The sequence below is a fragment of the Anomaloglossus baeobatrachus genome, chromosome 7, assembly GCF_048569485.1.
Source record: "Anomaloglossus baeobatrachus isolate aAnoBae1 chromosome 7, aAnoBae1.hap1, whole genome shotgun sequence".
Classification (NCBI taxonomy): Eukaryota; Metazoa; Chordata; class Amphibia; order Anura; family Aromobatidae; genus Anomaloglossus; species Anomaloglossus baeobatrachus.
The window spans coordinates 270,143,612-270,169,077 of record NC_134359.1 but is presented as its reverse complement, the minus strand read 5'-3'; the positions used below and the strand labels follow the sequence as shown (position 1 = coordinate 270,169,077).

General features: G+C 43.2%; 1 protein-coding gene across 2 annotated transcripts in view; it reads right to left on the bottom strand.

Annotated features, from left to right (window-relative positions):
* Positions 1–4,707: 4,707 nt before the first annotated feature.
* Positions 4,708–25,466, bottom strand: part of SCNN1G (sodium channel epithelial 1 subunit gamma) — a 33,339-nt gene continuing 12,580 nt past the window's right edge. For both annotated transcript variants that reach the window (XM_075319220.1, XM_075319221.1), the window contains exons 3-13: positions 21,522–21,822; positions 16,322–16,515; positions 14,171–14,274; positions 13,551–13,714; positions 11,932–12,030; positions 11,695–11,812; positions 10,749–10,827; positions 10,167–10,224; positions 7,910–7,971; positions 6,987–7,062; positions 4,708–6,289 (exon numbers count right to left, since the gene is read on the bottom strand). In XM_075319220.1, the coding sequence (XP_075175335.1) occupies positions 5,903–6,289; positions 6,987–7,062; positions 7,910–7,971; positions 10,167–10,224; positions 10,749–10,827; positions 11,695–11,812; positions 11,932–12,030; positions 13,551–13,714; positions 14,171–14,274; positions 16,322–16,515; positions 21,522–21,822 (1,642 nt within the window). In that variant the 3' untranslated portion in view covers positions 4,708–5,902. The remainder of the gene's footprint in view (positions 6,290–6,986; positions 7,063–7,909; positions 7,972–10,166; positions 10,225–10,748; positions 10,828–11,694; positions 11,813–11,931; positions 12,031–13,550; positions 13,715–14,170; positions 14,275–16,321; positions 16,516–21,521; positions 21,823–25,466) is intronic.

Below are 25,466 nucleotides of genomic sequence, written 5' to 3'. Positions count from 1 at the left end.
ATTACATTACTGATCCTGAGTTACATCCTTATTATACTCCAAAGCTGCACTCACTATTCTGCTGGTGCAGTTACTATGTACATACATTACATTAATTATCCTGTATTGATCTTGAGTTACATTCTGTACTATACTCCAGAGCAGCACTTACTATTCTGCTGATGCAGTTGCTAAGTATATACATTACATTACTTATCCTGTACTGATCTTGAGTTACCGTACATCTGCAATATACTCCAGAGCTGCACTCAGTATTCTACTGGTGATGGAGCTATGTAAATATATTAAGTTATATATTTATATTGTTTTAATTTTGAGTTATGTGAGGAACTGGCTGTGGACTAAAGACTATTGGACCAACGGATGTAGAGCGGAGCCCACAGCTGTAATGGGTTTGGACTTTTACAGCACAGAGCGCTGGTTATATCAATTAATTGTTGTGTTTCATTAGAGGTTGCTTGCTTGTCAGTTTATGGTACACAATTTGAAGGGGGAAGAGGTTAGAAATGTGTGTTTTCTAGTTGGCCTCCATGGACACTTATGTAGTCAGGCCTTCAATAGGATTCATTGTCCTGCATCTGACAGGGGGTTGTTCGTCTATTATTCCCCCCTGTACACAATCCTGCAGACTGGCTGGAGACTACCCTCCTTCATACTTGGAGTTACATGAAAACAATGTTTAATGGGGTGGGTGTGATGAGCACTTCTGCCCATCCAGTGGGATGATCCCAGGAGAGGGAGAACAATAAGCCACATTTGGTGAGTGAGTTGGTGGTGTGACGTGAAGGGGAAGATCTGCGGCCAGGTCCTGGTGCCCATGATTAGACTACAGAGATTGGAGCAGAATACACATACTACGGTCGTGATATGCGTCGTCTGAATTTGAGGAACTATCCTAAAGACTATTGTTGACATCCATCATCTGGAGGAGCATAAGGTCTATAGTGAATAAAAATTGTTGCATTGTTAACCTCCCTAGGTGATTAATAAAACCCATGAGCTCAGATCTTCACAAGTATCTTAAGTTATTCATTGTAGCGGGTGCACCCCTATGAAGGACTTTGACGCTCGGTATCTTTAAGGAAATAAGTGTCACATTCAAAATTCTTCAAGTTTTAGAGCTAACGTCTCCCAGCGCTCCTCACTGGCCTCATTCCCACGCCGATTATTTGTGCTATTTTTACACAGGGTTCTATACAAAACTCAGTTATAAGAAATCTGTCCCATCTACTTACTATATATAGCTTTATTCACATCTCATTTTTTCCTTTTATGATAGGCACGCATCAAGATTTTTCTTCGAATAAAGACTATGACGTACCGTAATTGCAAAGGTATTTCTTTTCTTCATCTTTTTGTAAAGGAAAACGCAGGAGATTATGCTTTCCTAGATATAATGAAGGGTGTAAAGACTTGTTCTGGACTAGTGTACGACAAAGGATATCTTATTATGGGATGTGTCATCTCTTATTGATGGGTGGGGATCCTCCTAACTGCTACAACACTATTAGTCTACTCCAGCGCCATAGCTATAGGGGATGGTTTGGGGGTTGGAGTCACCCCTAGGCCATATGCACTTTTTTTATGCAGAGGTCCCTTTGAAACAAAAGATCACTGCATTACTATATTGTTGAGCATTTTGTACTGATGTCCAGAAGTTTTGAAATACCACTTATGGATGACTTACATACATACACATGTCTCCATTATGAAAGACTTCCAATTCCATTAAAGACATTAAAGGGATATCTAGCAATGGTGGTTTCCATACCGGCCATAGATATGGATAAAAACAACTGTGCAGATGAGTAGACTCCTCTCTATTAACTTTACTCACAGCAAGTTGGGCTGCAGTGTGTACATCGCCCTGGCCAAAAACTGATGCTCTAGCAGGATACAGCTAAACCCCCACTAAGTGGAGACATCACAGGTGCAGGAGAAGCACATCACACACACACCTTCATGGAATGGAGGGGAGGTGACTGCTAGATGATAAAACTGCACACAAGTGGCTTGCATAGAGCGCTGTTCACATGCAGATGACACAGTCACAAACCCGCAGCCTATTAGGTAACGCCCTTCTATTAGATCAGGCGGGCTGCCAAGCCGTACTCCACTGTATATCATGCACGGACAGACACTCTACAATGCAAGGCCCAACAGAAAGGGGCCTGGCTGTATCCTGTACAAACAAAAAAATGAGGTTTTTGTTGGTATTTATGGCCATAAAACGTAAGCCTACACCCTCGTCAAGGGACCTCATGTCTGTAGGTCCCTACACTAAATATAAAAAAAGCAACAATAAGAGGATAATGTCCTCCAAAAATCAAGTATTACTCACAGCAAGTTGGGCTGCAGTGTGTACATCGCCCTGGCCAAAAACTGATGCTCTAGCAGGATACAGCTAAACCCCCACTAAGTGGAGACATCACAGGTGCAGGAGAAGCACATCACACACACACCTTCATGGAATGGAGGGGAGGTGACTGCTAGATGATAAAACTGCACACAAGTGGCTTGCATAGAGCGCTGTTCACATGCAGATGACACAGTCACAAACCCGCAGCCTATTAGGTAGCGCCCTTCTATTAGATCAGGCGGGCTGCCAAGCCGTACTCCACTGTATATCATGCACGGACAGACACTCTACAATGCAAGGCCCAACTTGCTGTGAGTAATACTTGATTTTTGGAGGACATTATCCTCTTATTGTTGCTTTTTTTATATTTAGTGTAGGGACCTACAGACATGAGGTCCCTTGACGAGGGTGTAGGCTTACGTTTTATGGCCATAAATACCAACAAAAACCTCATTTTTTTGTTTGTACAGGATACAGCCAGGCCCCTTTCTGTTGGGCCTTGCATTGTAGAGTGTCTGTCCGTGCATGATATACAGTGGAGTACGGCTTGGCAGCCCGCCTGATCTAATAGAAGGGCGTTACCTAATAGGCTGCGGGTTTGTGACTGTGTCATCTGCATGTGAACAGCGCTCTATGCAAGCCACTTGTGTGCAGTTTTATCATCTAGCAGTCACCTCCCCTCCATTCCATGAAGGTGTGTGTGTGATGTGCTTCTCCTGCACCTGTGATGTCTCCACTTAGTGGGGGTTTAGCTGTATCCTGCTAGAGCATCAGTTTTTGGCCAGGGCGATGTACACACTGCAGCCCAACTTGCTGTGAGTAATACTTGATTTTTGGAGGACATTATCCTCTTATTGTTGCTTTTTTTATACTCTCTATTAACTTCCAACAAGTAGATGCCTTATAAAGTGGAATACAGGAGACGGCTCCTGAGGAAGTATATCACAAAACGTGCGTTGGGGCGGCAGGACCGGACAGAGCTATACTGCTAAGTAAGTATCTACATAGCGGTGGGCATTTGTGCCACTTTGCTATGCTGTGGTACGATGAGACCATGTTCCTGCACAGTCATACATGGCCATTACACAGTACATAGCAGGGAAACAGTTATGCGATTATCTCAGCACAGGAACATTTTTTTAACACATTGACTTGTGGAAATACTTATTATTGCAAAATCTATTGATTAAAATGTACTTTGTTGTGAGACAACACCTTTATAGAGCAAGTCTAATGCCTTTGAGAGGTGGCAAGTTCACCACCAAAGACATAAGCTGTGAGGACATCATCAAAATATAACCAACTAGGATTCCTTTAGGATTGGAAGTGAGTGGTGTAAGGTAATAACCGCCTGTTCTGTCTTAAATCACTTAATGTCTTAAATCACTTCCCAACAGAAACCCCAGCTGGTCAAATTTTGATGATGATCATGATATACCTAAAGTCTTTGTCTTTGGTGGTGTCATGCTCGCCACTGGGGATGGTACTGCGGCGAGCAAAAGTGAACCCACGGGCCCAAAGGGGGACCCAGGGCTTACCCTTTTTGTGGGAGGGGCTTGACTAAGCGCCCACCGCGAGGCAGACCCCAAGGCAGGGACTGGGACTATGGTGGCAGACCCCCAGGGCAGGGGCGGACACAATAGTGGACAGGGCTAAGTCTAAAGCATAGACAGGGACCACCAGAGTGGCAGAGGCAGATGTCATGGCCGGGGCGGTCAGGCACAGTCTCTGGTGTGGCGAGGGCCACTAGGGTAGCTGAGGCTGAAGGCACGGTCGGGACTCTACGTCTCTGATGTGGCAAGGGCCACCAAGTTAGCTGAGGCTGGAGGCATGGCCGGGGCAGACAGGCACAGTCGCTAGTGTGGCAAGGACCACCGGAGTAGCTGAGGAGGACAGGCAGTCTCTGGTGTGGCGAGGGTCACAAAGGTAGCTGTGGCTGGAGGCACGGCCGGGGCGGACAGGCACAGCCTCTGTTGTGGTAAGGGCCACCAAGGTAGCTGTGTTGGAGGCTCGGCCAGTGCTGGTAGGCACAGTCTCTGGTGTGGTGAGGGCCACCGGGAGGAGGAAGCAGAGAGCGCGCACGTGAGGGACTGAGGAGACGCCGGGACACAGGTGAGAGTTGGCCATGGCGGAGAGTAGAGCGCGTCCCTGCGGGAGGAGGAGATCAGGGAGCACAGGAATGCCAGCGCTACATGTGGTCAACATGCCATGTTTTGAAGACCTTGAATTAGGTCCTTAACCCTGCCCAATGCTGACAGATTAGACACCATGTTTCCACCCAACTAAATCAAGATAGTTTACTATTTGACCAGTTTCCGAAACAATTACTTCTTAAAAATGTAGTCCAGTTTGTTCACAATATTTTATTTAAAAAAATAATCACATCAATCTATGTTAAATACAGCATCATAAACACATATTCCCCATACATGTATATGAGCTCTACCATTACTATGTGCGTATACCAACTCCAATGCCAAAGTTGAACCACGCATCGACTGAAACATAAAATACATTCATTTTTTCGTTAACCTGAAGGTACGTACATCATTACAGAACATATTGATTGACCCATTCTTCTGCGGCCATAGAACAGGCCAATAATTTTAGCAAATAGCAGCATTTTGTGCACAGCACAATTGTCCTATAAAATATTGACAACTGTAAAATATAAAACAATTATCATTCGGTAGTCACATAAAGTTGTCCGGGGTTTTTAAAGTCTCGAGAGTCAAGAAGATAGAAAACGATGATGAAGGCATAAGGTGATCTTTGGTTACTACTTCATAGTACTTCACTGTAACCAAAAAAATGTTTTTGTTTTTTTTTCCATTGGCACCACATGTGGCGAAACCAGTCTGTTCTACAGTCAGACGGCTCAATATGAGAAGCAGGTGGGCTGGCATTAACTTTGGATCCCCATTCGAAGCCTGAAGAAGCTTCATACATTCATGGAACCAACGTCATCCACATATTCTTCCTCAAACTGGCAGTAAACTTTTTGGGTTTTTTTTACCATCCATACCAGGGGTGATCTTGGACTGTACAAAAAGCATTGGGCCGCCACGTTACAAATCAAATTGGCAGATAGTATATATATATATATATATATATATTTTGGTAATAGCTTAGTATTGGTCTACTTTATACCATACAGCCAATCCCTTCTGAAGACCAAGATACACAAAGATAATCATAGTGATGTACAATGATTTAAGAACAAGATCAGGGTTGGTTAGACAACCAAGCTACAGAAACAAATGTTGACTTTTCCATCAACACGGTGGTGGCACATTTTGAGGGATAGAAGACCTTCTTCTTCTTCTAAGATAACATTGTAAATACCAATCTAGCACCATATATAAAACATTAGCTACTGGCAACTTTATTTAAACAGGTCTGGAGTATTCCAAAGGCGGTAAGTGTCTCTGGCTTGATTTCCAATACAATCAACTTTTTACGTGGTTTTTAATTTTTTTGCTCTCCTTTGAACTATGGCTTCTCAAGAAAAGTGTGGAGGAGTCTACAAGAAGAAGGTTGGCTTCACATTTGTTCTACTTCTATTTCATCATAAAAGTCTGTAGGATGCTCTGTGAAATCGGATGGTATGTGAAGAGTCTTGTACAGGGGAGGTGGTGTTCTTGGCACCTGGCAGTTGTCCGCGTGAGGTAGTTGTAGAGCAGTGTTAAATGTTGGTGGATCTTCATCCGATAGACAAGGATTGTCATGGCCCACCATAGTGTCAGGCTGCTGCTCCAAGTCTTTTTCTTTACGATTTTTCCACCATTTCACAAACTTCTGACCCTTCTGACGTAAGACTACCCAGAAAGAGTCAACGAGGAATATTTCTATGATCTCAAGCACGCAGACCATAGAGCAGCTCAACCAAAGACCTAGTTGACCTCCAAAGTTGGCAAGAAGATTTGGAATCTATAAATAAATAAATAGGACAGTTAGAACATTCTCTTTTAAGACTGGGAATATCACGATTACTAGTTATATGTCATATTTTTAATGTAAGAAGGATTGAGTAGCAAGAACTGGTGCCTTAACACTAGAACTACTGAGGTAGTCATTTTGACTACTTTGCACCATGTATTTCTATATAGGTGTCACGAGTCCAGTAGTTCTAGTGTTAAGAGTCCCAAATGTTCCTCCACCATATGAGAATACCCAAGGTGGATAAAAGACCTATTATCAATTTTGCTTTGGGATCTAAGAGCTTCAAGTTGGTCAAGGGTAAGGGAGCATAGAACACTTACACTAGATGTAGGACTTTCCAATATGAAAAGGCTTGAGTAGCGTAGCAAGACCTGATGCCTTAAAGCCCCAAATGTTTCTCCACCACTTGAGAATACACAAGGTGGATGAAAGGCCTGTCATCAAGTTTGCTTTGGGATCTAAGAGCTTCAAGTTGGTCAAGAGTAAGGGAGCAGAGAACACTTATACTAGAGGCAGGACTTTCCTATATAAGGCTTGAGTAGCAAAAACTGGTGCCTTAGAGGCCAAAATGTTCTTCCATCACTTGAGAATACACAAGGTGGATGAAAGGCCTGTTATCAATTTTGATTTGTGATAAAAGAGCTTCAAGTTAGTGGTCAAGGGTAATGGAGCAGAGAACACTTACACTAGAGGCAGGACTTTCAGCAATGGTTCTGAGGTTTAAGTCTTGGTAGAAGATGTCCAGATGTGCTAGATCGTTCCTAGAAAGAGAAAAGCAGAAGAGGAATGCTTAGTACATGAACATTTAGAACTACGAGCTGAAAACTGAATTAAATATTGGTCCTAGAGTTCAGCAAAAAGATTTGCAGGATCCTGGTCCAGCACGATGACTCACAGGTCCAACAAATCAGAAGAGTCGGGAAGAATGTTGTCAGGTAGGGGAGGTTCCCAGTGCTACCAATGTGGCCGTTGGATTAGGGGGATGCTGCACATCTTATTGCTCATTTGTAATCTATATTATATAACTCCTATGGGAAATTGTGGGTTTACAAAGAGGAATTGCTCTGGAGGACCATTATTGATTTGAATGGTCATAATGATATACTCCATTTTACCATGGGAGGCGCTTCAGGAAAATTGAACACTCATTTCATGGTTTTAATGGAGATCACTATCACTAGTGTCAAAGTGGCAAATGAAAAGTAAGAATAAAAGCAACTTAAGGTTCCTCGTATCTACCCCTACCATATAAATACACCTAGATCATTCATATATTAGGTTGATATTGATAGTGTCTTGTATATGGTATATAAATTACTAGTAATTCTCTGATGCACAGTCTTTATTCTAGGCTTCTGCCTCTGGGCAATTAACAAGTAATTATTGCAAACACAATATTAAATATATTATATCTGAAGCCAACAATGTGAGAAGCCTTATTACCATAAAGGTAAAGCAATACAGGAAGTGTTCAATTTCTCTGCAGCGCCTCCACAGGAAAAATGAAGCTCTGCAGGTTGAGTCCTCCAAATTAAGAAATGGTCGTTTTAACCCTAGTGAGATCTTAGTTTGCATTGTTTGGTCCCTCTGGTATCTAGAACTACTTACTTAGTCAGGTTTTTGTTTATTTTGCTCCCTAGTTCCCAGCTCAAAACTCGCAGTGTCCACTCCTAATAGAAAAGACAGAAAAGTTGTGAGTTATTAAGGGTATTTCTTTTACATTAGTACTACATTTTCTTAATTATGGAGAAAGAGAAGCAATTCCATAGATACACAGTCTATAAAGACTAACATTGACTTTCCTATGGCTCTATATATCTGTATATGAGGCCTATACCGTACCTCCGTGTGCCACCGATATAACACAGAAGCCTACAGAATGGTATTCTTATGTAATTTGTTGCATTATTGAGATATTCTCCAGTAGACGACTCGGAATGGTACAGGAAGGGTTAATGTCGCACTGCCATGAACAAAAGGAAACTCCAGGAAATGTTGATGGTGAATTTTTTTTACCAACGCATTTCGTAAAGTTCTTTCTCCTTCATCATGTCCAACTGTTTGACCCGATGAAGGCAAGAGAACTCTCCGAAACACGTTGGTAAATAAAATCACCATCAAAGTTTCCTGGAGTTTTGTTTTATTCATGGTACCGTTGCATTAACCCTTCCTGCACCATTTCGTGTCTACTCCCACGTGGGACTGCAGCAGCTATGTTATACACCGGTATAGTCGTTGTTACTTTCACAACCCATAAAGAAGATCCTTTCTCAGTGCTTTAACCTCTATTGTTCACCTGGATAAGACCCTATTCGTGTTCCTCTGTCTTCCAGGCTATATTACAGATTCTCCCGTAGAAGGAATACTTCACAGAGTTTCCATAGAATGCATATGGGCCCTTAAACCCCCTCGCACTGTAGAAACTCCATTTGCCACACAAGGTCTTTATGCATAACAGTTATCTCTAGGATATGCCATTCCCTTTAATGGGTTGGAGTCTAATTGCTGGGACCCCCATTAATCCTGAGAATATGGAGGTGCTGCAACTAAATAGGTTGCGCTGCAGTACCGTGGGTGTGATGGAAAACCATGGAAGAAGGGAGACCCATCCAATCACAGGTTCATTAGGGAAGTGGGGAGCAGACCCCTATAAATATGCCGACAAATTTCAGTATGGGAATACTTCTTTAGTCTAGATATCACTTAAAGCGCACAAATCACCAGGATTGTCCTATCTAACCTACAGCCAGGGCTATACTGTCACTATTAGGCTGATTCTATGCATACCTTTAGTTGTCAGCTAGGATGTAGAGGTTTTGAAACACAAGCAAGTAAAGTTTGTAAAATGAGCAGCTTTTTGATTGGCAGCAGCTGCCGATCAGCTGGTAGCTGGTGGGGGGTGTTCATAGTGATTCCCGCCCCTCTGCCTGTCCGTCGTCCCCCATCTGTTATTTAGGCTAATTCTATTATAGAATTGTTTTACTAAGTGACTAGAAGGACCTCGCTAATGTCATGTCCATGTGACCGGAAGGAGCGGTGCCTCAGTCAACATAGCTGATACCAGGAAGCAACATTATTTGTCTGTTGTCTGAGGCCCCGCCCATTCTAGTCACATGGGTATGACATCAGCACTGGTCCTTCTAGTCAGTTAGTAAAACGATTCTATAACAGAATTAGCATAAATAACAGGGGAAGGACAGATATGCAAGGGGGTGGGGATCACTATGAAAACCCACCCCAGCTATCAGCTGATCGGCAGCTGCTGCTACTCAAGAATCTGCTCATTTTACAAACTTTACTTGCTTGTGTTTGAAAACCTATATATCCGAGCTGACAACTACAGGTATGTATAGAATCAGTATGATAGTGCCTGTATAGCACTGGCTTTAGGCTATATAGGAAAATACTGGTGATTGGTGCGCTTTGAAGGAGACCTTCACTATTGCTTCTCCCAAATATCGTGCTAATACTTAAATATAGAATACAAAAGATACGATTCTAGAGCATCTTTTCTCAGAAGCCTGCCTTGTTCTTTTCCATTCCCGATTTTAAAGGGATATGTGCTTTCATGGATAGAATCTGCCAGCATTGATTAGGTAGTCTAATAGTGTATAGAGACACACCCCCAACTGGTCACACCCAGTTGTCAATTTGTACAACCTTATTCAGGAGGAATAATGTTTCAGTCAAACAACTAAGAATTCTAAGAAAAGATGTTCCAGATTTGTTATTTCATAAAAAATGCTAAAAGAAATATTTTAGGAGAGATGACCGATCCTATAAGGTAAAATAAGGGTAACAATCTACAGTACTTTTAGCTCTCAGAAGAACATCATCAATTCTGAAGGAACCATGATCGTCTTACCTCAGCATTTAATGAGGGCCACTTAGCCACACTTCTTGTAAATGTCCATTCTTTAAAACTGAAAAGAAAAAAATATATGTTCTGTTTATGTGATCACCTAACACACAATTTCCTAAAGTCCCACAAAAGATGTGACTTGAGAAGAACAAAAGAGGAACAGTAACTAGAGAAGTCCCGGGGGAGTTAAAAGGGATTAAGAAGCAAACTGGCAAGGTCAGATGGAGCCTCACGATTGTTCTTTCAAATTACTAACAATTAAGACCTCTCAATGTCAAAATGTTCCTACTTCAAATCTAATTTTATCACTGATTAAAAGAGCTCTACGGAAACAATTAATACACCATGATGAGCCTCAAAAGGATCCTGAGGGGTGGAGCATGATGCAGGGATTCTCTCATTGGTGAATCTCTGTAGCATGCTCCGCCCCCTAGGTTCCAATCTATTTGAAATAGAACACCAATTTTGTTTAAAGTGTTCTTTTCAATAAACAACAACTTAAGTAACCTGGCAATTTTATGGTAATGGCAGTCAGGGATGGCACTGATAGATCTGATAAATTGCTATCCTGTCTTTTAATCTCACCTGCAGGACTCACGGCAAGTACTCTGACATCCCAACGCTTCCTCGACAAATTGTTTATGCAGCTTGAAGTAACAATAAACTGGAAAAAGAAGAAAAGAATACAGAAATAATTAACAAATCAGTTGGTTTCATGAAAGTATATTAAATATATTCAATTTCTCACAGTCTCAGAACTTTAGCTCCATTCATCATATGTCTACTGGTTAATTATATAGAAAGACAGAATCAACTTGTAGATGCATACCCAGGGGTGTAAAACCGGGCCTTGGGGTGGGGTGACCTGCTGGCCTCAGCACCTGTTTCAGTTAGATGTGCGCCAGAGAACGTGTCTCCAGCTGAAATACATTGCGGCACAGAGGCCCGTCGGGTCCCTTCACTGCAATGTGCCAGCTGCCGATTAAGGATATGACTATTCACTGCTCCCCATGCCCATAATCCTGCACACCTCTTTGCACTCAACCAGTGCTGAGAGGTGGGTGGGATTATGGGTGTGTGGAGCAGTGAATATTCATGTTCTTTAATAGCAGCACAGAGATCCCCTAGCCGCCGTGGACATATACCAGGATAGGGAAATATATTTACCAGTAAGTGGCCCAGGATGGGGGACATATTTACCAGGAAGTGGCCCAGGACGGGGGACATATTTACCAGGAAGTGGCTCAGGATGGGGGACATTAGTACAGGATGATGGTCATTACTACACAGTGAAGGTGGAAGGGGGGCAACGCATATGCCTTTAAAGGATTTAGAATGCAACAACATACATCTGACCAATGTGCGAGGGAAGGGGGGGTCAGGCTCAACCTTTGCACCGGGACCCATCAGACTAGTTATGCCACTGGCTATGAGAGATGTCACTGACTCCTGTCATTGTAAGTAAAGGACATGGGATTTGCAAATACCAGAAATAATAAAATACAGAGTAAACTTTAATAGTGGAACTTACTCCAACTTGGGAATTCTTCATAATTGCAGTATTTCGCTCCTTCGGGCAATGGCTGGTCATAGTGGGCGCATCCACAGGTCTTCACCATCTCTTTTTGGAAACATGAGTACAAGCAGATCTGCAAGAAGGATGGACAAAGGCAATGTTAAATGTGGAACACAGTCTGTGATCGATCTATCTATCTATCTAGCCATCCATCCATCCATCCATCCATCCATCTATCTATCTATCTTTTACCTGAAAGGTATATTTCTTGTTGTACAGGTTTTCCACAGGCACATCAGTTCCATCGACGGTGCAGTCGCTGTACGGACTGTCTAACTTTGAAGATTCCGTCTGGGATAAAAATACAATCATATCAGATTTTATTCATTTATTATCCATTGATATTTTCTATACAATCCAGAACGACCGGACAGACCGGACTGACATCAGTGTTCCCGCCTCATATGTAATTTATGCTAAATTTAAAGTTATTTCACCTCAGGGGTATTAGGTGTGAATGACACTGGGTGTGCATTGCCTTCCATCTACAATTAAGGAGGAACATGAAGATATGGACAGTGATGTCCAGAGTTCAGTAGAATTAGACGACGGTCAGATATGTTTCTTGAGTGGATGGTTATTGCCCCAGAGCAAGTGATAGTTGCTGCCTTATGAGGTGGAGGGGACCAGAACAAATTGGGTGCGAGAACAAATGTAAACTTCACAAATCTTGGGAAATATCTTCTGCCTGTGCCTTGTAGCCTTGGAATATATCTCTAGCTTTCTGCTGGGTAAACTCCACAATGCAGCTTTTTCAAGGGGTCACCAGTGCAGACCTAGTGGCACACGGGGTAACCTTATATACAAAGCATCAGGTCGATGGGTATAAGTAGGGGGATAGTTTCCAACATTGATGTTGGCAATTTCATGAAATTTAACTTAACAACACACCTTCAACTAGAATTGGTGCAAATTGATCATTAGGGCCCTCTCCATCGGCCACTTCAGCGGTCACTGAACAGAAGCCCTGAAACTTGCATTCTACCTAACGGCTCTGTGGCTCCTCTTTTGATTGGCTGGCCTGGCACGATGTTATCGTTGATGCACATGTGACATTGTGTCAGGCCAGTCAATCAAAAGAGCCATGGATGCAGGCTGGTAAGGGATGAGTCTCAGGACTCTCGTCCAAAAAACACAGATTACTGATGTGGCTGATGGACCAGGTTCTGCTAAACGATTTGCGTCAACTCTAGTTGGACATGTTCTTGTACAGGGCGGGGGTGAAACTTCATGAAATTGCCAACATTAATATTGGTAACAATAACTCTACTTCTGCCCACCAACTGGGTGCTTGGTACAAAAAGTTGCCCAGTCTGGCCCTAAGTGTGTAATGGTGACCCCTGGAAAAAGCTGTTTCATAGTGTTGACCAAGCAAAAATATGGCAAAATTCCAAAGCAAATTGGCACAGATAAGTCATAAGAAGAATATATCTCCCCCTTGGAAATTATTTTTCCCAAGACATGCACAGTTGAAAGGGGTTGTCCCTCCGTAAACCGCATATGGTGGCAGGTAAGGGGAGGTTCTCAGGGCTTCATCCAGTGGCTACAGATTACAGACCTGCTGAAGGACCAGGTCCTGTGAATCAATTTACCGCCAACATCACCTGGAACTACTGATTTGTGAACAGAGTTTGTGGAAACTTCTCATTTTTGCCTAACACACTCCTCAATTTGTTGGAGATGTTCTGGCAAATTTGTTGGACAGTATGGTAGAGGACATGATATTTGAGCCTTTGTCACCTCTTCACGGTTCCATATAAATTTTCTCTTTAATTCCAATTTACAAAAATAAATACTCTCCCATCACTTACCAGTTGCATCCCAATAGAAGTTTCCGTCGCTGTCTCGAGTTCCGTCCCTGATTCTTCAATAAATGGAAAGTCGTTTTGATCGTGCACTAATATCTTAGCACCGGCGGCGGTGACCAAGAATGGGTTGTACTCCTCTTCATCAATGTAAATGACCAATTTCAGCCCTATGGACACAAAGCGGAAAAAATGTTATTATATACAAATTTATAACAACTTGTAGATACAGATTTAAGACTACCACAAAAATATGGTTTTCACAAAGTTTGGTGCTTCTGTGTTTTTTTAATTTGTTGGTTAGGCAAGAATGGGTTCTCATCAGTCAGGATTTGGCCCAGAAGCTGATACCCAGCTGCCAGGGTAAGGTGTAGGGTAGGTCTTGAGAAATAATGGTCCACACTTTATATTGAGTCTTTACCTAAACTTGATATATTTTTAAATAAAAGTTTTAAAAACTTATGAAGTGCTGATAATTGTCCTTCAGAAACCATAGACACATCCGAATAAAAGATCTAAAAAAATACTGAAGCAGCAAACTGTGAACCAAATTTTGGGTCAGTCTCAAAACCTTTCACCAGGGTGGTTTGAGTAGGAAATGTACGCAACAACTAAAGACATCTTACCAGCCTCAGCACCACCCATGGAGGACTCCAACAACTGCTCCTGTTTGGCATCATTGAAGGTGTAGCAGTTCCCGTAAAGAGAATGGTGGAATAGGGTGAAGTTCCTGAAATGGAAAAGAATACAGTCTTGGCATGGAAAGTTAAGGGTCTCATCCACTTTGCATATCGTCAACATGTTAAGAGGGTGTCTTGACAATAAGCCAATAAGCCAATCACAAACTGTTCCTTTACTAGAACCACCAGAGAATGGCCGTATTCGTTTGTAAAGGAAGCAATGTGTTGAATTTTGACCATAAGTGAGATGAAGCATCACATAAGGCCCATTGAAATCAATGGGATGTGTGTGTATCATGCAATAATGCAGGGTGTCCACACTCTTTGTCATCACTGATCGTGAACAGAGGACTCCCCTTTATTCTCTTAAAGGGTATATGGAAATGGGTTTTTCAAACTAGGTTTCAATTTGGGCATTTGTACACTTTAGCAAAAATCTTGGCATTGTCCACCCCCATTCCATACTCAACTATTAAATGCCCTTTATTATCCATTGGAGTTACTCCATATTTTTCCAGTATGGAGGAGTTTACGCTAACCCTATAGTTAAGCTACATTCACAAGGAGGTTTTTTTTAGCTTATCTTCTCCAAAATCCTTCTAAAAATACTTGAAAATCATGGTCTTAAATCATTTTTTTATAGCTCTTTCACTTTACTGCTCATAGGAGGAGTTCTTTAAGCGTTGTTTTGTCTCCTATAGACATTCGGTGGAAAAAAAAAGTAATTCATGTCACTTCATCGAAAAGGCTTCTCTTGGAAAACTCTACAAATTGGTCACTGCCCAATCAAAAGACTTCCAAACAAGGGTTCAAGGAAAAAAAATCTTCCAAAACTGTTTGGCAAAAGAAAAACTCCTCCAAAAACTTCCCCAAATGAGGAGTGTTTCTCGAAGTTTGTACTTTTTCAATGTCTGGAAAAACTATGTGAACATAGCCTTAGACTTTTACGAACCCCATGGAAATGAACTCCGGGAAAAAGCCACCATCAGCGTAGACTTGTTATATAACATATGGAATGGTCAAAGATGCCTTCATTTCTGGCCGTCCATCAACAATAACAATGAGTAGAATAAGTGTCTCGTGCCGACAGAGAAATCATATCCGGCATTCTCTATATGACAATACATGGTAATATCTGGAAATTTACATAATACTGTTATGTAAAATATCTGATTGCTGAGCTGGTGAGTGACTAATGTCTGGGCAGACGGCAAAAATAACCAGAGGATTCTCTTTCTTTGTATCACGGATGCTATATAGTGTGTGGTTGATGCATATGATCTTAAAGGGGCTTTTCTATCATTGGTGGGCATACACAGAATCTGCTGTAGCAAGGGCCACCGGGGTGACTGAGGCTGGAGGCATGGCTGGGGTGGACAGGCACAGTCTTTGGTATTGCAAAGAGTATCGGGGTAGCTGAGGCTCGAGGCACGGTCGGGGTGGATAGGCACAGTCTCTGGTATTGCAAGGACTACCAAGGTACCTGAGGCTGGAGGCACAGCCGGGGTGGACAGGCTTAGCCTATGATTATGGCAAGGACCACTGGCGTAGCTGAGGCAAGACAGGCACCGTCACCAGCACCAACAGGGAAGGACCGACAGGCAGGTGGAACCGACAGGACTAAACACACAGAACAGACAAGGGGACCTGACACCTAGCTAACTAGAGTACTGGACGCTAACTAGCTAAACTAGGGTGTTGATCAGGCAACTCCCCAAGTGTGAGCGTGCCTGATATACCCAGTGCCTCCCAGTGATAGGCTGAGAGGCACTTCATAGGAGTGGCACACTGGCCTTTTAAGGGAGGGGCACACCCTAAGAGTACTCTCAAAGGTCCTGTGACAGGCGCACAGACTCCGGGAGGCGGCAGGAGAAACCCACGTGGAGGAGACCAGGATGCCGGGCAGCGTGGAAAAAGCCGACTGCGGCAGTGAGTGACAGCTCGTCCCTGCAGGAGGGGAGAGCATGGACGCAGCGTTACACATACATGGAGTAGTACACAAATAAATAATGCAATCAAGCGCGAGATAGGATGACAGCCCACATGATCTGTAGAGGTTAGGAACCTAATATATTACTGTAATAAACCAGAACTAACCGAGCATCACATGGTTTCCCATCAAAAAAGCAGTTGATGAGTAGGTCATCGGCGGTGTAGCTCATCTGAATCTTCTCGTCCATGGGTATTGTTGCCAGGATGTTCATATAGTGAAGCCGGTACCACTCCTGGATGGCGCTGATGGCAGAACTAAAAGTAAATATGGTGCAGTCCGTGCTGTTGTTGGGGTCGCACTGTTATAAGAAAAGAAAGTGCAAATGTGAGATAGCAATATATAGGACACCAAGAACCGAAAATGTGAGATAGCAATATATAGGAAGGTAAGAACCAAAAATGTGAGAGAGCAATATATAGGAAGGTAAGAACCAAAAATGTGAGAGAGCAATATATAGGAAGGTAAGAACCAAAAATGTGAGATAGCAATATATAGGAAGGTAAGAACCAAAAATGTGAGAGAGCAATATATAGGAAGGTAAGAACCAAAAATGTGAGATAGCAATATATAGGAAGGTAAGAACCGAAAATGTGAGATAGCAATATATAGGAAGGTAAGAACCGAAAATGTGAGATAGCAATATATAGGACACCAAGAACCGAAAATGTGAGATAGCAATATATAGGAAGGTAAGAACCGAAAATGTGAGATAGCAATATATAGGAAGGTAAGAACCAAAAATGTGAGATAGCAATATATAGGACACCAAGAATGGAAAATGTGAGATAGCAATATATAGGAAGGTAAGAACCGAAAATGTGAGATAGCAATATATACAGTTAGGTCCAGAAATATTTGGACAGTGACACAATTTTCGCGAGTTGGGCTCTGCATGCCACCACATTGGATTTGAAATGAAATCTCTACAACAGAATTCAAGTGCAGATTGTAACGTTTAATTTGAAGGTTTGAACAAAAATATCTGATAGAAATTGTAGGAATTGTACACATTTCTTTACAAACACTCCACATTTTAGGAGGTCAAAAGTAATTGGACAAATAAACCAAACCCAAACAAAATATTTTTATTTTCAATATTTTGTTGCGAATCCTTTGGAGGCAATCACTGCCTTAAGTCTGGAACCCATGGACATCACCAAACGCTGGGTTTCCTCCTTCTTAATGCTTTGCCAGGCCTTTACAGCCGCAGCCTTCAGGTCTTGCTTGTTTGTGGGTCTTTCCGTCTTAAGTCTGGATTTGAGCAAGTGAAATGCATGCCCAATTGGGTTAAGATCTGGTGATTGACTTGGCCATTGCAGAATGTTCCACTTTTTTGCACTCATGAACTCCTGGGTAGCTTTGGCTGTATGCTTGGGGTCATTGTCCATCTGTACTATGAAGCGCCGTCCGATCAACTTTGCGGCATTTGGCTGAATCTGGGCTGAAAGTATATCCCGGTACACTTCAGAATTCATCCGGCTACTCTTGTCTGCTGTTATGTCATCAATAAACACAAGTGACCCAGTGCCATTGAAAGCCATGCATGCCCATGCCATCACGTTGCCTCCACCATGTTTTACAGAGGATGTGGTGTGCCTTGGATCATGTGCCGTTCCCTTTCTTCTCCAAACTTTTTTCTTCCCATCATTCTGGTACAGGTTGATCTTGGTCTCATCTGTCCATAGAATACTTTTCCAGAACTGAGCTGGCTTCATGAGGTGTTTTTCAGCAAATTTAACTCTGGCCTGTCTATTTTTGGAATTGATGAATGGTTTGCATCTAGATGTGAACCCTTTGTATTTACTTTCATGGAGTCTTCTCTTTACTGTTGACTTAGATCCATATACATCTACTTCACTGAGAGTGTTCTGGACTTCAGTTGATGTTGTGAACGGGTTCTTCTTCACCAAAGAAAGTATGCGGCGATCATCCACCACTGTTGTCATCCGTGGACGCCCAGGCCTTTTTGAGTTCCCAAGCTCACCAGTCACAGCAACAACTTCCAAATGCAAAACCACACACCTGTAATCAACCCCAGACCTTTTAACTACTTCATTGATTACAGGTTAACGAGGGAGACGCCTTCAGAGTTAATTGCAGCCCTTAGAGTCCCTTGTCCAATTACTTTTGGTCCCTTGAAAAAGAGGAGGCTATGCATTACAGAGCTATGATTCCTAAACCCTTTCTCCGATTTGGATGTGAAAACTCTCATATTGCAGCTGGGAGTGTGCACTTTCAGCCCATATTATATATATAATTGTATTTCTGAACATGTTTTTGTAAACAGCTAAAATAACAAAACTTGTGTCACTGTCCAAATATTTCTGGACCTAACTGTAGGAAGGTAAGAACCGAAAATGTGAGAGAGCAATATATAGGAAGGTAAGACCCAAAAATGTGAGATAGCAATATATAGGACACCAAGAACCGAAAATGTGAGCCAGCAATATATAGGAAACTAAGAACCAAAAATGTGACATAGCAATATATAGGAAACCGAGAACCGAAAATGTGAGATAGCAATATATAGGAAACCGAGAACCGAAAATGAGCTCCTTTCATTTCATTCAGTGAATGTATCTGGAGTCTGACCGGCACATTTCTAATAGGAATACCAATAAATACTAATAGTAAATTAGTTATAGAGTGCCCCTTTAATGCACTATGTGCCCAGTCCATATAGGTCCATATTGCAGACCAGATCTCTAAAGGCATTTTAGACAGTTAGTCGGATGTCTTAACAAAGGTTGAGGATGCATGGGGTTTTTTTGAGAAATTTATGAGTTTTTCCGGTAAAACTGATTTAGGAATCACTCCATTTTTGGGGGAGTTTTTATTTTCCTGAGAAGTTTCCTGGAGTATTTTCTGAGGCTTTGTGCACAAGGAGTCTTTTAACTGAGTTTTTGGAGCAGAAACTGAAAAGTTTTTGAAGAAACACCTTAAAGGGAACCAAACATCAGGATTTTGGTATATAAGGTGCAGCCAGTGCAGTGCTGGCACTATCAGGCACAGGCTGTACATACCATTAGTGGGCAGCTCGGGTGTTTAGGCTGTGAAATCCAAGTTTGTGAAGTTTAAAAATTCATCAGGGTTATGCACATGGATTCCTGCCGTACCCGCTGCCTGTTCCTCCCTCTCTCTGACTCTATGCAAATTTTTATATTCAGTAACATGGCGACGGAATAGGCGCCTGCGCATAGCGCTTATCTTCGGCGCCATGTTTCTGAAGCCCGCATTACCTAGTCTTGTGCCTGAGAGGGCGGCGCATGCGCCCTCACTTCTTCAGATCTCATTGTAATCGCGGGAGCGCGCTCGGTCACAACAGGACTGGAGAACAGCTGATCTTACCGATTAGCTGCAGCAGACATCTGCTACAACGCCCAGATATTATCAGCAGAGGTGCAACTGTCAGTCAAAAAGATGAATTTTTAAACTTCACAAACTTGAATTTCAAAGCCTAAACATCCGAGCTGCCCACTAATGGTATGTGGAGAATGTGCCTGATAGTGCCAGTACTGCACTGGCTGTGTGAAGCCCCACAGGTGCGGTGTCGGTGCATTACCTTCAGGGACTCCACTCAGCTGGATCTGGTCACAGGTAGGAGATCTTCTTCTTGTCGTGACGCCACTCTCAGTATTGCGGCCAGTAGGGACCGCCACTGCAGGTTGAGGGTCGCCTGGGGCTGATGGTGTGTGCAGTTAGTTGGAATAGCCTCCTGAGAGTGAGGCAAGCCCCAGGGCCCGGTGTAGGTGCGTAGTACCACAAGGCGCAGAATAACTCCACACACGCAGGATGTCTTTCAGGGGTTTTACTCACTTCAGGTGGCAGGGTGAGTAACCCGGGCGTAGCTGGGATGAACCAAGTGGGAACCAGGTGTCCTTCAGGCTGACTTGTGAGGGTGACTACTAACTCGCCTTCCTTAGCCCTTGGTGGTTTGGGGTAACCCCGACTTTGAGTCCCTATGGGGGTCACCCAGGGAAGATGCTGCAGCCTCTCTCCCCTTCGTTTGCCGTTTGCTTGTCGCCTGGACCAGGCCACTCCAGCTGCTTGCCTCCTGTGACCTATGGGCCCTCACTGTGGCTACGTGGCTGCGGCTTTTGTGGTGTTGTGGCGTGGGCTTTGAGAGCCCCACACCGGCAGGTTTAGCAAAAGAAAGCTGGATCTATCTCCGCTTCGGGATCTGCCGCCCGTTTGGGCCTGGTACTCTCTAGCAGTCTCCTTACTTCCCACTCCGTGCTCTCTCTTTAGCTGAAGATGGATTTCGGGTAGCACTCCTAGTTGACCGTTCTCCCCCGTCAGTAGCCACTGCGCGGGCGCTGTTAGACAGCAACAGCCCCACAGGTCTGCTCCTCACTGAGCCCTATGGAGTTCTGCTCTAACTGACTCACTGCCCCTCCTCTCCTGTTCTTGCCTACGCCACCTAGCAACCAGATTCTCTTACCACACCCCTTGAGAGGAGATGGAGGCTTTTGGCCCCCTCCACTATTCCAGTGAAGGTCAAGGCTTTTCCCCCTCCTGGGATCCCCAGGGGTCCTCTCATGGGTACATGTGTGAGAGCTGATTACTATGCGCCTGTGTACCACACCCCTGTCAGCCTTCTGGATTACCTGTATTGTACTGTCCCCAGCATGGGTGCAGTACTCAGTGGTGCCTGACCAGGTCAGGGGCGCCACAGCTGCACCTTATATACCAAAATCCTGATGCTTGGTTCCCTTTAAAAAACCTCCTCAAAAAGCTCCATGTGCTTATAGCTCAAGGCTGGTGTCACCCATCCGCCATTCACGATCGGATTATGGATCGGTTATGGGTGACTGGACCTGAACTCAGTTGGGTCGTAGGTTTTTATACATCCTCAGGCTGCAAATTTTAGGCCTCAGATAGCATGAGAGTACTTGTCCATGAAGTTTTTTTTTGGAGGAGCAAACTGAGCAGAAACTTTTCAAATTCTTCTCAAATCCGCAAAACTCCTCAAAAAGCTCCATGTGCTCATAGCTCAAAGCTAGTGTCACTCATCCTCCATTTATGGTCGAAGTACGGATCGGCTATGAATCACTGGACCCTAACTCAGTCGCCTTGTAGGTTTCTATCCATCCTCAGGCTGTAAATTTTAGGCCTCAGATAGTATGAGGGTTCTTGCCCATGGAGCATTTTTGGAGAAGCAACTTGAGCGGAAACTCTCCAAATCCTTCTCAAAACTACAAAACTCCTCAAAAACTTAGAGATTTCACTCAATCTAAAAACTCCTTGAAAACCTCTGTGTGCATACAGCGTAAGAAGAACCAGAAAAGGTTCTGTGTTACTCACCAACTTGTAGCCCACAATGTTCTCTGTAGCGATGTCCGTGTTCCTTTCCACAACTCTGGCGGCCATTCTGCTCCTTTTCCGAGTGGGAATCTCCATGGCGTCGATCTCGTTGCCATTTACGCTTTTAACCTCAAACAATTGAATCTTTTTGAGATAATCATTCTCCACCTCAGGTACTTCTTGTGCCGTTTCTAAATCTCTGCGCCGACGACTTGTGGGTTCTGAATATCCATAGATCTCCTTGAGCGCTTTGATTGTGTCGGCTTCCAAACCAGCCACATAAGGTTTGATTGTACTGTACCTGCAAAATAAGATATATATTGCCATCGAATCTAGTGCAATCAGTATAGAGCAGTGCTGTTCTCCAGCTGTTATGAAACCACAATTTCCACCATGACCCAAAAGTCTTAAATTTATTATCTTCAGCATAAGAAAACATGCAGAAAAAATCCATCACCCTATGCAAACACTGTGCGCATGCGCCACTTTTTAGCTCTCCTATGCAAGCGTTCGACTTTGCACACCTATTGGATGGTCTTGCTTCAACCATTCATGTCCTACAATTTGGCACTAGTTGTATCAAACACAATATGCCCTTCCCTAATCTGTTGATTGACAATTAGCTAAAAACTATCATCCAGGCAGAGTGTGGCACTCATTTTCTAATCCTAAAATTATCAGAATCGGCGCATGCGCAGAAACAAAAACAGATTTCTCTGCAAACACGTTGCTCATGCGTCGATTTTCAGCTCTCCCATGCAAATGCTTAATTTGGTGTAGCCCATAGATGATGTAGTTTGCAACATTCTTGTGACAGACTTGGCATTAATTGATCCAGACATGACACTCTCATGCCTGGTCTGCTGATTATCACAGAGCAGAAAAGTATCACTAACGAAAATTGTTGGTATGCATTTGCTGATCCTAAGCATATTTTCAAAACCAGCGCATGTGCCGATTAACGATGACTGCTTTACCCACACAAGGTCAAATACTCTGCGCATGTGCCAATTAATATTGACTGCATTACCCACACAAAGTCAAATACTCTGCTTATGCTCCAATTAATATTGACTGCATTACCCACACAAAGTTAAATACTCTGCGCATGCGCCAATTAATAATGACTGCTTTACCCACACAAGGTCAAATACTCTGCGCATGCGCCGATTAATATTGACTGCTTTACCCACACAAGGTCAAATACTCTGTGCATGCGCCAATTAATATTGACTGCTTTACCCTCACAAAGCCAAATACTCTGCACATGCACCAATTAATGACTGCTTTACCCACACAAGGTCAAATCTCTGTGCATGCGCTGATTAATATTGACTGCTTTATCCACACAAGGTCAAATACTCTGCGCATGTGCCAGCTTTTAGATCTGTCATGCAAGCACTACATTTTGTGCTGCATAGGGATTTGCATCACTTAACAGGCCAATGGTGAACACTTTTTGACCTGGTTACAATATGCCTTGATCTAGTCTGCTGATTGATGGCAACCTGATACCTGTCATATATAGAGAGTATTGGTTTTGAGGTCTTCATAACCAGCACAAACGCAGACAAAAAAATTATTACTTTGTCCACACCATGGAAAACACTTTGACCATGTGCCTGTGATGACTGTCACAAGGTGGCGCTGGACACTACTAGTATTCAGTAAATGGCGAGGTAGTCAGACAGACCGGGATCATAAACCAGGAGGCCACGACAGTACACGGTGGGCAGACAGAGACAAGGTCGAGGTACAAGCCTAAGGTCAGGGTTCCAGGAGAGTACATACAAGATACAGGAAGAAGGCGAGGACGCGATCAGGATGAAGTCTGAGGTCAGAAGCCGTGAAGTCACAACAGAACCAGGGGAGGACAGGCAGAGACGGGTAAACAGCAGTCTGTAGTCGAGAGACCAAGATCTGAACACTGAGCACCACGGGAGCCAACAGCACAACTGTAACCAGTAAGAACGACTGGAAGCAGAGTAATCACCGGGAACGAGAAGCATCTGCGAGAGCACCTCCCAGGACCAGTGTGAAACCCAGTGCTGTGAAAAAACCAGCAGAGCATTCATCCTGCAAAACGCTCTGCACCTTAAGCAACATATACTGGCTCTGCAGGAGAACATGGCAGAACAATACAGAATGTTCTGCACAATGGAATCGTGACAGTGCCAATATTCATCTCTACTACGCAAGCTCTAGAATTCATGTAAGCTGTGAATGATGTCTGTGCCATTAACATCAATCAACGAGCCGAGGGCACTAGGACCCTTAGAAGGTCCGATTATACCCAGAAGTTACTCGAGCCTTCATTTTCATACTTTGATAACAACCACTAACTTGGGGAGGAGTGAACGGTTTCCTTTTCTTTGCGTTATGGCACCTTTGATCGGTAGGGAAGCCGTACTCCAACTATTCTAGATACTGATGACCTATCCTAAGAATTTCACCGAGATCCCCTTTAAGAAAATTGAAAAAACAGACATTGAATAGGATTAATGACTCTAACCTCATTTGTTGATTGTGCAAAACACATCATAGGTTAAGGACAGAAGTTGTTCTGGTGTATTTAGAGATACAATAGCCCGAGGCCACGGATACATGAACAATGCACGTCTTCATCTCCTCTATAACCGCGGGCCACGTGCAGCACATACAATATTGTGATGTGCTATCATACCGGCAAGGAACAGACACAGCAAATACAGACGATCCGCTGCAAATTGCTATGTGTCAGCAAAGCAGAGAGCGACGAGTAATTCTGTAATGTCTGATATCTATGCTTATGTAGAAAGTAGGAATAGAGAAAAGCTATACCACATCAGCAAGAAACTAAATGTGCCGATACTCACAGCTCCAAAACATCCTTGGACACCCGAAATCTCATGGGTATATCCACCTCTATAATTTGATATTACTTAGTTAAAACTTTGAGTAACATTTTCCAATAAATTGCATTACAAATGCTGATCCTGAGTTACATCCTGTATTATACTCCAGAGCTGCACTCACTATTCTGCTGGTGGACTCACTGTGTACATACATTACATTACTGATCCTGTACTGATGCTGAGTTACATCCTGTATTATACTCCAGAGCTGCATTCACTATTCTGCTGGTGCAGTCACTGTGTACATACATTACATTACTAATTCTCAGTTACAGCCTGTATTATACTCCAGAGCTGCACTCACTATTCTGCTTGTGGACTCACTGTGTACATACATTACATTACTGATCCTGTACTGATGCTGAGTTACAGCCTGTATTATACTCCAGAGCTGCACTCACTATTCTGCTGGTGCAGTCACTGTGTACATACATTACATTACTTATCCTGTATTGATTCAGAGTTACATAATGTATTATACTCCAGAGCTGCATTCACTATTCTGCTGGTGCAGTCACTGTGTACATACATTACTTATCCTGTACTGATCCTGAGTTTTATCCTGTATTATACTCCAGAGCTGCACTCACTATTCTGCTGGTGCAGTCACTGTGTACATGCATTACTTATCCTATATTGATCCTGAGTTACATCCTGTATTATACTCCAGAGCTGCACTCACTATTCTGCTGGTGCAGTCACTGTGTACATACTTTACATTACTAATTCTCAGTTACAGCCTGTATTATACTCCAGAGCTGCACTCACTATTCTGCTGCTCAAGAATTTTCGCTGATAGATGATGTTGATGGAGTCTAGCATGGGGTCCCTTCTTCTCATGAGGACCAGGGCATGGTATGCCTCCATAGTATGTACGCCCTTATCGACTTTCCTCATCTTGTAATTACGGTGCTTCTAATTTCAGCTTTTGGCCAGATAAGACGCCATGTGTGTTTATCTCTTTAATTGCTGAGGTTGCTTTTGGAAAAGTGTGATCAGCAAACGTGTCCGGACACCGTGTGAAGTCACAATATGGAGATGATTCATCGCT